This window comes from Ailuropoda melanoleuca, chromosome 2, assembly GCF_002007445.2.
Source record: "Ailuropoda melanoleuca isolate Jingjing chromosome 2, ASM200744v2, whole genome shotgun sequence".
Lineage (NCBI taxonomy): Eukaryota > Metazoa > Chordata > Mammalia > Carnivora > Ursidae > Ailuropoda > Ailuropoda melanoleuca.
Window position 1 is genome coordinate 188,771,204 of NC_048219.1, and position 14,010 is coordinate 188,785,213.

Genomic DNA, 14,010 nt, shown 5'->3' on the forward strand with positions numbered 1-14,010 from the left:
GGTTAAGTGTCTGCCTTTGGCTCAGGTCATGATCCCAGAGTCCTGGTTGAGATCAAGCCCAGTGTTGGGCTCCCTGCTCAGCGGGGAGTCTGTCTCTCCCCTGCTTATGCTCACACTCACTCTCTCTCTCTCTCCCACAGTCACACCTGTGCACACATTTTCTCTCAAATAAATAAATAAAATCTTTTTAAAAACTAAACAAAAAAGACACATGATTTTAGCATAGTTAATTCATTTGGAATACAATTTGTACACCAACGGCTAGTGATTTCTCTATTTTCAGTATTAGTTGGGCTGAAATCTTTCGTCCTGAGAAATTAAATTGAAAATTACTCAATAGAGACTTTTCATTCAGGCAACTCTCAAATCTATCAGATATACCCAGTGAAACATAAACTGTGCAAAAATAAGTAGATTACGATAGAAAAGACAGTCGACTTCTTTATATAAGAAAAGGCGTAGACTGTTGAATACAGTGTTACTGGTATATATATGAAAATAAATGTATTGAACAATATCCTAAATGTCAGATGCTGTGCTTTGCAAATCCATATATTATCTCTAAGAAAAAGGGTGATAGCAAGTAATGTCCTCATGAATTTAATCACTACTATGGAGTTTTTTAGCTTTGGACCTTAAAAAGTTGTTTCACAATCTCAAGTTCCACCAAGACCCCAAGAAATCATTTTAAAACTATATCTTCTTGTTCAGAAAAGAGGATCAGGCAAAACAGCATGATAGCTTAGCTTCCTTTTTTCTTTTTATTAATGAGGGCTGTAGGGAAATTTTGCAAGAGAAACATCCTGCAAATGGTGTTTGCAAAAAGACTATTTTAATGTAAGGCAAAAAGTACACATCGCTGTTGCTAAGTTAGTGTCTCATGAATAAGTATTTATCCACAAAGACTATTAGATGCTTCCTATTGAAGTATTTATCCCTACGTGATTTGTTTCTAAAAAAAGTCTTAAGTGTCTATTTGTTTCCATGGTCAAAACACTTTATGTATGTCATTGCATTCTGCTGCATCTAGACTTTTCAGATACATTCAGAATACATTACAGTAACCTTCTCAGCAACCAAGGATTTCTGTTCTTCCACCAAATCACCTGGCCAAGTGCTGTATAAAATCTTCTCTATGTTACTTTTAACAACAATTATTATCATTTAATGAATAGTGGGTGCTTAGAGCTCTAAGAAATATTTTACTGAGTCTTTTAATTATACCCCTTTTATAGATGAGAAATCAAGGATTAGAGGCTAACATAATAGAATCCAAGGTTATATTACTTGTAAATAATTGATCTGGGATTTCACCTGCTTCTCTTAGTACTCTGTCATGTCCTTTTCCACTGTAATCTCTCATATTTCATCTAATCCTTTGCTTCTATGACCATGACATCCAAATGAGTTCTAATGCAACCACAACCCAATGCTTTGGCATTTGAGAAACCCGGATTCAGGTTTCCACTCTACCACTTATTACCTGGATGGAATTGGAGGGGTGCCTGGATGGCTGTCAGTTGAGTGTCTGACTCTTGATTTCAGCTCAGATCATGATCACAGGATTGTGACATAGAGGCCTGTGTCAGGCTCCGCTCTGGGCATAGAGCCTGCTTAAGATTCTCTCTGCCCCTCCCACACACCTGCTACCTCTCTAAAAAAATAAAAAGAAAGAAAAGAGAAAAGAATTGGACCTGTTACTGAAACCTTTCTAAGCCTTGGTTTCCTCATCTGTAAAAATGTAGAGAATAATAGAAGCTTTGTCACAAAACTGTTCTGGTGGTTAAATAGGGTTATTCTTGGGGAGCCTGGGTGGCTCAGTCATTAAGCGTCTACCTTCAGCCCAGGGCCTGATCCCAGGGTCCTGGGATCAAGCCCCACATCAGGCTCCCTGTTCTACTGGGAGCCTGCTTCTTCCTCTCCCACTCCTCCTGCTTGTGTTCCCTCTCTCGCTGGCTGTCTCTCTCTCTGTCAAATAAATAAATACGATATATTTTAAAAATAGGGTTATTCTTGTAAACCAGTAATGTAATGTTGGCATAGGGTGAGCACTCAATATTAGATTGAGAAATGATATCACATTAAACTCTGTCAGCTAATTTATTCTTATGAGTTTCCCCGTTGGATTTTCAGTACTTTTTAAAAAATATTTATTTATTTATTTGAGAGAGAGAGAATGAGCACAGCAGGGAGGGGCAGAGGGAGAGGGAAAGAGTCTTAAGCAAACTCCCCACTGAGCATGGAGCCTGATGCAGGGCTCAATCTCACAACCCTGAGATCACGACCTGAGCTGAAACTAGAATCAGAGGTTCAACCAACTGCACCATCCAGACACCCCTCAGTACATTTTTGATATTAAATTAAATATAACATATGCAGACCTTTTGCATAAATGCATAAATACTTCTTACAGTGACATTTCTCTTTTCTGTTCTCATACCTGGGTTTTGAAAATATATACAGTAAAGATTTTCATACTTATGCTGACTCTTGATTATTTTCACAAAATTATAAAATGAAGAATAATTAAGGCTTTTTTAAATCCAAGAAAACACAGAATTCATTCAATTAGTCTAAAACTGTACAAAGATGTGACCCATTCAGGCACAGTTTTGTATCTACCAATATGGGAAAATATCCAGAAAATTGAAGCAAAGTCACAAAGCTTACAAAAGACTAATCAGACATTGGTGAAAATCTGATTTGAAAGTGTTTCTAGGGAAAAGTAGCTGTATTGCCAAAATGCTACTTTAGTTGAAAAAAAATTTAATAAGATTACCTTAATAAATGCATAAGAGTAATTTTTCTAAGGTATTTTTATATTTTCCCTCTGTGTTTCTGTTTGCCTGCTTCATTTGCTTGGGAAAATCTTTTTTCTCAAGATACTGGGAGTTAGGCTTCCAAGGAGCCCTGCCTCAGTTATCACAAACATCACATCATGAAACGGAATTAAAGAACCATTACTAGAGGGGTGGGATCTGGATTCAACCACGCATGCTGGAGATAGATAGATAGATAGATAGATAGATAGATAGATAGATAGATACATTTTTTTTTTTTTAATTTGAGACGGCGAGAGAGAACAAGAGAGCGAGCAGGAGCAGGGGAGGGCAGAGAAAGAACAAGAAGCAAACTCTGTACTGAGCAGGGAGCCTGACATGGAACTCTATCCCAGGATCCCGGGATCATGACCTGAGCCAAAGGCGAACACTTAACCGATTGTGCCACCCAGGCGCCCCTGGATATTTATATTTAAATTCAGTTATATGAAGGGGTGTCTGGGTGGTGCAGTCAGTTAAGCATCTGCCTTTGGGTCAAGTCATGATTTTGGGGTCCTGGGATTGAGCCCCGCTGCAAGCCAGCAAACCACATGTCAGGCTCCCTGTCCAGCAGAGAGTCTGTTTCTCCCTCTCCCTCCATCCCTGCCCCTCTTCCCCTGTGCTCTCTTTCTCTCAGATAAATAATATCTTTTTTTTTTTAAGATTTTATTTATTTATTTGACAGAGAGAGAGACAGCCAGTGAGAGAGGGAACACAAGCAGGGGGAGTGAGAGAGGAAGAAGCAGGCTTTCAGCGGAGGAGCCCGATGTGGGGCTTGATCCCAGAACACTGGGATCACGTCCTGAGCCAAAGGCAGAGGCCCAACGACTAAGCCACCTAGGAGCCCCATCATAAAAATAATATCTTAAAAAAATGTGTGATATAATGCACGTTGCTTCTGGGAGTATATAATTGGATGACTGTTAAGGAAAACAATTCGCACATGCTTTTCAAGATTTTTATCCATGCACACCTGTCACCCAGGAATGCCCATTATAGCAATCTATTCTAGAGCACAGATAGCAAGATAAAGTATGTACTGAGATATTCAACTCAATATTATTAATAGAGAAAGCTGAAAATAAATAATATATTCACCAATAAATACACTGATGGATTTAGTATGCAGATATTAAGATCATGTCTCTTCTCCCTTCCCCCCCTCAAGAAAAATAGTGCAGGAAAATGTTGCTCTGTTAAATGAAAACAGTTGAACACAAAATGCTATTCAAGGTCATTTCTATGCTCAAAACTTTGCAGTACGAATGCAGTTCACTTCCAGGAAAGCGGTAAGTCATTGCCATGGACTAAAGGGCCCTAATGCCTGGACTCCCTGTCCCCTCTGGGACCTCATGTCCTCTACACTCTCCCTGTCTCCCTTCACTTGTGCTGCTGTCTTAGTGCCTTCCCTAGCCTGGAATGTTCTTTTCCTGGAGATTTGCACACTTCACTTTATCCCTCTTTCAGGTCTTCCTCAAAGGTCTCTTCTGGTTGCGGCTTCCCCTGACCAGACCTCCCTATCCCTGGCTCCCGAGCTCTCCTATCCTGCTCTGTTTTTCTCAGTATCAGTATCATCTTCTAATAGTCCACGGAATGTATTTATTCACTGTTTATTATTTGTTTTATGTCTCTCCTCCCTGCCACCTCATCCTGTCACAGGCTATAAACTCCACAAATGCAGAGATCTTTGTTGGTTTTTCATGATACGAGATACCTAGATACCTGTAGAAATCACAAATCAGGAAACAATTCTTCACCTATCAATTCAAAATGTATCACTTTCCATTTNAGAATGTATTTATTCACTGTTTATTATTTGTTTTATGTCTCTCCTCCCTGCCACCTCACCCCGTCACAGGCTATAAACTCCACAAATGCAGAGATCTTTGTTGGTTTTTCATGATACGAGATACCTGTAGAAATCACAAATCAGGAAACAATTCTTCACCTATCAATTCAAAATGTATCACTTTCCATTTTAAGGCACATCTGTATTATATACTGAATGAAGAGGGGTTCTACAGTCTAGCTCAGGTTCAATTAAAATTGCTAGTTTCTTTCCAAATTTGTTATTTAGTTCTTGAAAGTGAGAAAGAACATCTAACTCACTACTGAACCTCACAAAATGCTCAGCACAACACCTGACAGTCAGTGATCAGAAAACACGGGAGGGTCAGGAAACGGCACCACTTAAAATCTTAGCGGTCTGTCTTTGCAGATAAAAGTAAAGACAGGTCTCAGTTCTCACTCCGTGCTTTTGTCTGTGATGGTCTACAATCGTGAAATACAAATGTTAGTGAAACTATCAACTAGAAATAATCCATATAAACCAGAAAGGAAATGTCATGGTTTTTGTCAAGATGAAGTTCATATAAATTATAATTGCAATATTTGAGAGCACCACAATAAATGAAGAGATGTGACAACATCCAAGCATTAAAAAAATATGCCAGATTATGCAGTTAATATAAACATGCCAAAACTGAAAAATCTCTTATGTCATGTGATCTAGTGAAAATTTGAGCGCATGGTGGAAGTCAGAAGACCTGAATTTGGGTCCCAAATGCCACTCTTACTAATTTGACCTTAGGAAAGTTACTTAATCTCCCTGAGGCTCAGTTTCTTCATCTGTCAAATGGGACCAATAATAGTTACTTTTCATGGTTTGCTGCTATTGACGGGAGAAAATTGCAGCCAATAGAAACAGGGACACTTGACTGACATTCACTCTACCCCAGTCTTTATGACAGGACCTTTATCTTTGTCACTTCATAGCCTCACAGCATCCGGATAGGGGAGGGGCTATTAGCCTATTATCTTCATAAGACTAAGACTCAGAGGCTTAGAATTTGCTCGGAGTCACACAGTTAATTAAGTGGCACAATTCGAGACGCAAACCTAGATGAACTAGACCCCGGGTCTGTGCTCTTTCCCAGGTGCCTGGCTGTCTTCACATAGCACCACTTGCTTTTGCCACACACTAACTTTCTTAAGAACTGTTTTTCTTTTGGATGTTCCCATTTTATGGGGACCTGTGGGCCCAGAGAAGAGGACTGGAGACAAGGGGTGAGGGTTCGCAAGACGGGATGTCTCTGGCTGCTGCCCCAGGCTGGATGCCTAGTCCCAAGGAAAGAGACGGGCTTCAGCCAAACGTACGGCCAGCTCCAGTTCTCCATGAACATGGAATAAAAAAACAACCCCCTTTTGTGATTTCAGGGATAAGGAAAGCCCCATCTAACTAAAAATTTCTGCCACCTAGCAAATCTTGATGCTGGAGTCCTGCAAATGCCTTAGAGTCAATTTAAATGAAAAAAGGTAGCAGGACTCCAAAAGGATGGGACACAGAGTGGGTAAAATTTGATCATAAGAAAAAGATAACATGCACTGCAGTTTGGAGCTTGACAGAAATAGTGTTGCAAACCGGAAAGCCTGCAGTCAGGGTCAAAATCTGAGAGTTGGGAACCCCGGGGGCCCATGGGATAATGGAATGAAAGAGGAGGGTCTGGTTATGACTTGGCTGCATACATCCCCTGGACCCCACAACCCACCTGGATTCCTGGGAGTGTCTCCTGGTGGACAAGGCAGCAGAGAGGCTGGTAGGTGAGTTTGGTTCAACTACCCACATGGCTGATGGAGAGGACCACACCCCCAATAAAGGAATTACAAACACCAGCAGATTTGGAGAGGAGGCAGGAGAGGAGCAGGATGGGGAAAAAAGAAACAGAAGTTTTAGTGTCATTCAAGGAGAAAGGCACAGTCAAGCAGGCTGTCCTTAAAGAGGATAAAAATAGCTAGATGATGAGGTTGTAACAATTAAAAACCAAACAGAAAACCTCAGAAAAGTGTTTTAAGATTGCAAGCATATTTTCAGATAGCCTCTGTTTTGGGTAACGGGCTGGATGTGTGATTGGGCTTCACATCTTTGATGCATCGAAAGGTAATCCACATCTTGTAGGTAAGAATTTCAGATCCTTCTAACCTAGTTTGTGGGTATCTATAGTTGAGGAGTATTTTGTGCTAAAGTTTAATCGTTTAATATTAAGATTACTATTAAGAGAAGAGCAGGGCACCAGATTTTTATGGAAATTGAATGCCTTGTAATCAAGTTCCTATACAATGCTTACCTGTAGGTATGATCTCGTCCTTTTTTAAAAAAATTCAAATCAACAGTGTATTACCTCAAATCTCAAAAGCTAGAAAGTCACTATTAACTATTAAAAAACAGTACTATATCTATATCTTATCGATTTTATTTATAAGAGCAAAGGTGAATAAGGAGACAATGAAACTATCTTTGCATCTCTTAGCGGTACATGATTAGAATTTATTGTGCAGATAAAGACGCCAGAGAAGACCAAGGTAGTAAAATATCAGAGCTCTGAAAGCAGGACATTCCTGGTGTGGGGGCCTGGGGTACAGCACCGTCTGTGTTCATATAAGACCTCCAGTCTATGCCATTCACTAAGGGCTATAATTTTCTCCGGAAAAGTCCTGTCTGCTTTCTTTAGACTTAGTCCTAAAAAATTCATTTTTATTTATAGCATATAAATTTCCTTTTTAAATTTCACTCTTTGTTGTGGTTCATATGAAAAAATGTACTTTATGTGTGTGCTTTGATTTATACTCAGCAAACATGTTAAACTCATTTATTAATTCTAATAATTTATCTGCAGATATTTTGTGTTTTCTGCACACACGATCAAACAAACTGCGGACACCAAGACTTTTGGTTTCCTCTTTGCCATGCCTTTTATTTTTTGTTTCTCATTACTGTCTTTCTGTGTTGGCTAGGCTCTTCAGTGAAATGTTGAATAGTGCAATGCAAAAATCCTTAAAGTTACACCACTGTGTATTATGTGTAGGTTTTTACTAAGGAAGTTCTTGTCTATTTATATTTTTCTAGAGTCTTTATCCTATTAATCATAAAAGGATGTTGCGTTTTACCAAATGTCTTTTCACATTTATAACCACATTGCTCTCTTCCTTTAGATTGTTAATTTGATGAATTATAATTGATTTATAATATTAAATCAGTCTTGAATTCCTGAGATCAACTCAATTTGATGACAAATGTATTATCCTTTTTATATGTTGTGGAACCTAGCTTGCTAAGATTTTTGTTGGGAACTTTTTTTCCCTCTGTGATGGTGAATGAGATTGACTGTATTTCCTTTCTTCCCTTGTCAGATTGGTATCAAGGTTATGCCAGCTTCATAGAAGAGATTTAGGGTATTTTTCTTCTTCTATTTGCTGTAAGGGTTCTGGTGCTACAGGAATTAACTATTCCAGTGAAGCTGTCTGGGAGTGGAGCTCTCCTGTTGGCAGGGTTTTAACTACGGAATCAGTATTTCTAATGTATATCATGGTTCCTATTTCTTCTTCAGTTACTTTGGTGACTATTTTTATTTAAAATTGCCCTTTTAATCCAAGTTGTGTGTGCACATATATATACTGACATGATGTTTTATACTATTACTATAATTTTGTTTATAGTATCTATAATAATGTTTTTTTGTGTTTTTTTTTTGTCATTCTTACATTGCTTTTTTTGTGCTTCACCTATTGCCTTTTTAAATTAAATGTGTCAGGGATTTTTGCCTTTTCAAAGAACCATCTTTTCTTTCTTTTTTTTTTTTTTAAAGATTTTATTTATTTATTCTACAGAGATAGAGACAGCCAGCGAGAGAGGGAACACAAGTCATAGTGGAGGAGCCTGATGTGGGGCTCGATCCCATAACACTGAGATCACGCCCTGAGCCAAAGGCAGACGCTTAACTGCTGTGCCACCCAGATGCCCCAAAGAACCATCTTTTGATTTGTCTCTCCTTTACAGTCTATGTTTACTTTCAATCATATAATTTCTAATCTCATTATTATTTACTTTCTTTGAGGTTATTTTGTTGCTTCTTTTTAAAATCTCAGGAGATCATTATTCACTATCATCTTTAGGCTTTCCTTTTTTTAATGTATGTCTTTAAGGACATAAATTTTTCTCTTATGATGTCTTTACCTGCATTCCACAAGTTCAAAATGTGGTATGTTCATTATCCTTCAATTCAAAGACTTTCTAATTTTCATTATAAGTTTGTTGATTTTATTTCTATTTATATGGAAAATTTCAATTTATCTTTTCATTACTGACTTATAGTAGAATTGCATTTTACTCATACCATGGTGTGCATATCACTGACCTTCAGTACTAAGAGTTGCTTTATAATGCAGTTATGTGGCCAATATCTGTAAATGTTATATGTCATCTGCAGGTTTGGGTTATCATACTCTAGGCATGTACATTAAGTCGGTTATAATAAATCTTCTAAGTTCATACTGATATTTTTTGGATAAATTCTTTTTATATTTCTGTCCATTTTTTGTTTTAATTTTAAGGATACCTTTTTATATGAATACAAACTTAAAATGTAATTATGCCTTGCTGATTATTCAACCCTTTTCATCATGTAGTGACATACTTAACTTCTAGCAACGCCCTTCTGTTTTAAAGGTTATTTTGTCTGATAAAGCAACATCAGTTCTCTTTGGTTAGCTATTGAATTGTTTATTTTTTTCCGTCTTTTTAGTATTTTATGTTTTAAATATGTGTTATTTTCTTTGATTTTGCAAAATCCAAATGATCATCTGTGCATTTTCTCTGGAGCATTTAGTCCATTTACTTTTAATGTAACCACTGATATGTTTAAAATCGTTTATAATTTTCTTTAGTAACACTCCCAGTTTTTATCTGTGAGAAAATATCTTTATTTATTCTTGCAACCAAAAAAAGCATAGAATTATAAACTGGCAATTATTTCCTTCGTACTGTGAAGATCTCTCCTCATTACCTTTGGATTCCCATTGTTGTTTTTGTGATATCAGCTGTCAATCTGTTAGTTTTTAAAGGTAATGTGTCTTTTTTCTAGCTACTTTTAAGATTTTGTTTTTCTTTGATGCCCTATTGATATTTAGCTAATAATTTCTTATTATCATATCAACCCTTCAATTCTTTTAGTATATTTTAAAATGTTTTATTATAAATTCAGTCATTTTCAGCAAGGGGATTGATGAATAACTTTGTTATATTCCTGGAATTAAAACTCATAGGCCTTTCAAAGTTATGTGATGGTGCGGGGAAGGACACACAGAGAGAGGAAAATAGTACCAACAGGTTCCAAAGATAAGAAAAATGCGGGTTAAAAATGATTGACCCATTTCTTGAAAATCTTTTGATGAAAAATTAGAAGCAGTGGGATGGAGAAGGAAGTAGATAATTAAGTGACCTAAAGATATCTAGTCATTCAGACATTTCATGCAATAGCAGCACACTATAGCAAAAACAGAAACAACAATGATAATAATGCTTATTATATGTCACTCCTTAGAAGTTAAATAAAACCATCTTCATTTTTTATGAAGATTAATATATAGCTAAAGTGAATTACATTTTTCAAGATGGACCTGATTTCAAATCATTTACAGAACTGTACTTCAAAAACACATACTTGGCAGGGTAAGTATTGAAAAGTTTGAAAAATATGGTCTTCATATATAGGTAAATATAGCACACAATCTTTTTCTTGAAAAGCAGACATACTTTAAAGCAAGTTTACGTCTACACAATATATCAAAATGCCAAGGCATAGAAAACACAATATCTGAATTTATTGACAACCAGTGTGTCTTACATTTTTGTGTTATGAATTCATTATAACTATACGTCATTGTTGTGTTTATAGATTTCATTTTGTAGAAAAAGCTTAGGTAAGTGGCTCACATACAGAATTCAGATAAGATGCAGGCTACCTCCCTGCCAGATCTAAATTGCTTTCTCCATAAGGCATTTTTTACCCTAATGGAAGTTGAGTAGCAAAATCCAATACGTTAGAGAGACAGGTAGAATGATCAATTTTTCTATGACTCCACTCTGGTTTAATTTTTTAAAAAGCGACTTTAAAATGATCAGGTTTTAGAATGAGAAGGAGAGAATCAAACATCTACTTTCTCTTTTCTCTTGAGTTCACTCAACTAAAAAAAATAAGTGAATGAGGGGCGCCTGGGTAGCACAGTCGTTAAGCGTCTGCCTTCGGCTCAGGGCGTGATCCCTGCGTTCCGGCATCGAGTCCCACATCGGGCTCCTCTGCTGGGAGCCTGCTTCTTCCTCTCCCACTCCCCTCCTGTGTTCCCTCTCTCACTGGCTGTCTCTCTGTCACATAAATAAATTTTAAAAATCTTAAAAAAAAAATAAGTGAATGAACTAAAAGACAGACAAAATGCAAATCATCATATTAAGTCCTAAGCTATAATGCTTGAAAACATCGAGCTTGCAAGAGAAAAATACATCTGGACTTTCCACTTCATGAGAAAAGTATGTGAACCAAAGGAGCTTAGAGATTCCTCTAAGTTTTTATATTTGAGAGGAAAATTTTAGTTAAAAATAATGAAATTTTAATTTGGGCAACCCTTCATAAATTGGAATAATTGATATTACTGGCTAAATTATATCTTTGCACAATTTATAGATAAATTATTTTTAAGCCAACTCTCCATTTATAAGGTTTATTATTTAACCCATCTAAGAAAGCATTTTTTTAGTGGTATAGCAACATTCTTCCTTTTTTGTGTAAATCATATTTCTAATCACAAATGCCTCTACCAGATACCATGAGGCATTATCAAACTGTTCAACTGTTTTTTTTCACCTGAGTTAATCTCAATTATTGAAGTTTAACTGGCACGATTTTCTTATTTCATCTTTAAAGCTAATTTTGCCCAATCCTTCTGCTTTTGGGAGGAGAAATCAAGGTCTAGAGTTGGGACCAGCATCTCTGTTGGAAGGTTAACAATGAATAATCTTGTCTCTCATTCAGTGGTACCTATTTCTGAGATAAAATTTGACAAGGGTAAGAATCCTTTGTTTTCTAAAGGCAGACATGAGAATAGAGCAATCAGAACACAGATTATTAAATAGTTAGAATCTATATGCGACTATTACTAATGAGAACCTCAAGTGTTACATCACATATGAATCATAGCAACCTAAAAGGTCACTCAATAAAAAGACTATAAAGTGCACATAAATATGCATTTCAGATTGTATAACTCCATAGATTCCCAAATAGCCATGATTCAAGACACCTTGACTTGTTCTTGGAAATCACATTTCATCCTTTCTACAGGACACGGAGCACGGAATTTTACTGAGGCTGAGCGGGAGAATGTGTTTCATCATTATTAGGACAATATAACCATTGTCACAGCAGGTTGATGCTGTAGCCTCATTAGATGACACTGAGAAAAGTGAACTGAAAGCAGTGAGCAAATCCAGCTAGGGAGATTATATAAAGAGACTTCCAGGCTGCTTGGTGCCTTGAAACATTCACTGTCTTATTTCCAAAGTGTTCAAAGTACAATAAACATATTTCTGAGACAAATCCTGTAATTTAATATTTAATACCAAATTATAGTTGGAAACAGGCAATCGAACACCTATGTGGCACAGGCAAAGAGGGAACACAAAGGCTCAAAGTTTAGGAGCTGCTGTTAATTGTAGCTCAGGGAGAAAATGCAACAGACCATCCAACTTATTAGACTGCTTCTTAGCAAAGTGAAATGAATGTGTCCTAGATAGGAGATCATCCCAGTTAGAAAGGTCTTCCCTTGTGAAAGATTTAAGCTAAAATATGCCAACTAAGAGAACAAGAGTTTTTCATTCCCCTTCGACACCTATTTCGAGATAAGATTACTATATTTATGCACACTGTCACAATGTCCACATTATGATTTCTCAGAGAATCTTATGTGCATGTCTCAAATGTAGCTACATCCTGATCGTGAAACAGCAACCACAAGGAAGCTTTACTTATATCAGTGTTGTTGATGTGTACTGTAAGGTTGCCTCAATGGCTCAATTCTTTTCCACTGTAGATGAATGAAGTTTACCCCTCCAAAAAAATTACAAATGTAAGGGCTAACATCAATAAATAGTCAGTTTTATATATCCCAAGCCTTTTGGCCACTGATTCAGATTTACCTCTGAGCCTCTCATTTTCTTAGGCAAGATCTTCTAGAAACACACAAGCATTCAATTTTTCCTGAAATGCTCAATCAAAATAAGATTCCTTTCTAACAATGAGTTAAGTTCTAATAGCCACTTTGTAAGCAGAAAAGGCAGAATGGAACATAAGCCTTTCTAAGCAATCATAAAACTAAGCAGAAATCTTAGGTTAAGAAATTCTTTTTTTTTTTTTTTTAATTTCCTTCAACAAATAGCTACTGAGTACCAAGCATTGTATGAAGTACTCGAGACACTGCAGGGAATAAAACAAAAAGCCCTGCCTTCATGTCATTTATGTTGCATTGAAGGAAAGAAATAAAAAAACAATATAAAAAGTAGAATATGTAAAACATTAAGGAAAATAATACTTGAATATTACTCTTACGAAGTGAGTATTTTCACATAGGTTGCTTAGTTTTCTCTGCACACAAGTAATGACAATTGGGTCAAGAAATATTAATATACAAATTCAGGGTAGTTAACTAATTTGGCCAAAATCGCACAGTACGTCGAAGAACGTCTTACACCCAGGTCTTCCAATTCCATGTCTTGAGATTTTTCCCATTACACAGCACTGTCTACACAGCATCCAGAGTAAATTAAATGTTCCCAAAGAGTTATATATTGAGTACCATGGAAATGAAATATCCAAATTATCTGAAAGATTAAATATGCATCTGAATATTTCAGAGTTCTCCACTCACAGGATCAAAGAAAGCAGGACTCGACGAAAATAGAATGAAGCAGCTGGATAATTAGCAATGGAACACCTGTTATTCCCCTTTTTATTTGTTTTTTATAGAAATTACTTTCAGAGGAATTAAGTCTATTTGCCTCCTTGCAGGTGTTTCTATTACTTTGGCCTATTAATATGGGAGTAAAGGAGGCATTATTTTGGAGGAAAGGCAACAGAAGAAAGGGAGCAGTACATGTTCTTAAGGGCAGGAAGAGCCCACAGAGACCACTGGAATTTGGAAGAGTTGGACTGCTTTATAATTGCTAGGAAGGCCTTCTTTGGAGAGTCTTAAAAATAAACACCTAGGGAATTATTTTTCACGGATTATTTGGGTGGCCACAGAAGCACGGTAGTTTTTCTGTTTAGGTTGAATAATTATGATTCTTGAAAGTAAAGTTACCAAGAAA

The 14,010-nt window shown here is 36.8% G+C and overlaps 1 protein-coding gene across 5 annotated transcripts in view; it reads right to left on the minus strand.

Annotated features, from left to right (window-relative positions):
* Positions 1-14,010, minus strand: part of SPHKAP (SPHK1 interactor, AKAP domain containing) — a 162,612-nt gene that overhangs the window by 132,344 nt on the left and 16,258 nt on the right. For 4 of the 5 annotated variants that reach the window (XR_004623653.1, XM_034655306.1, XM_034655305.1 and 1 more), the window contains exon 2: positions 6,368-6,446. The exons of the other annotated variant lie outside the window; for it this stretch is intronic. Coding sequence is in view for 3 of the 4 variants with exons in the window: in XM_034655306.1 (XP_034511197.1) it covers positions 6,368-6,446 (79 nt within the window). In the remaining variant the exon portion in view is untranslated. The remainder of the gene's footprint in view (positions 1-6,367; positions 6,447-14,010) is intronic. 5 annotated transcript variants of the gene reach the window in all.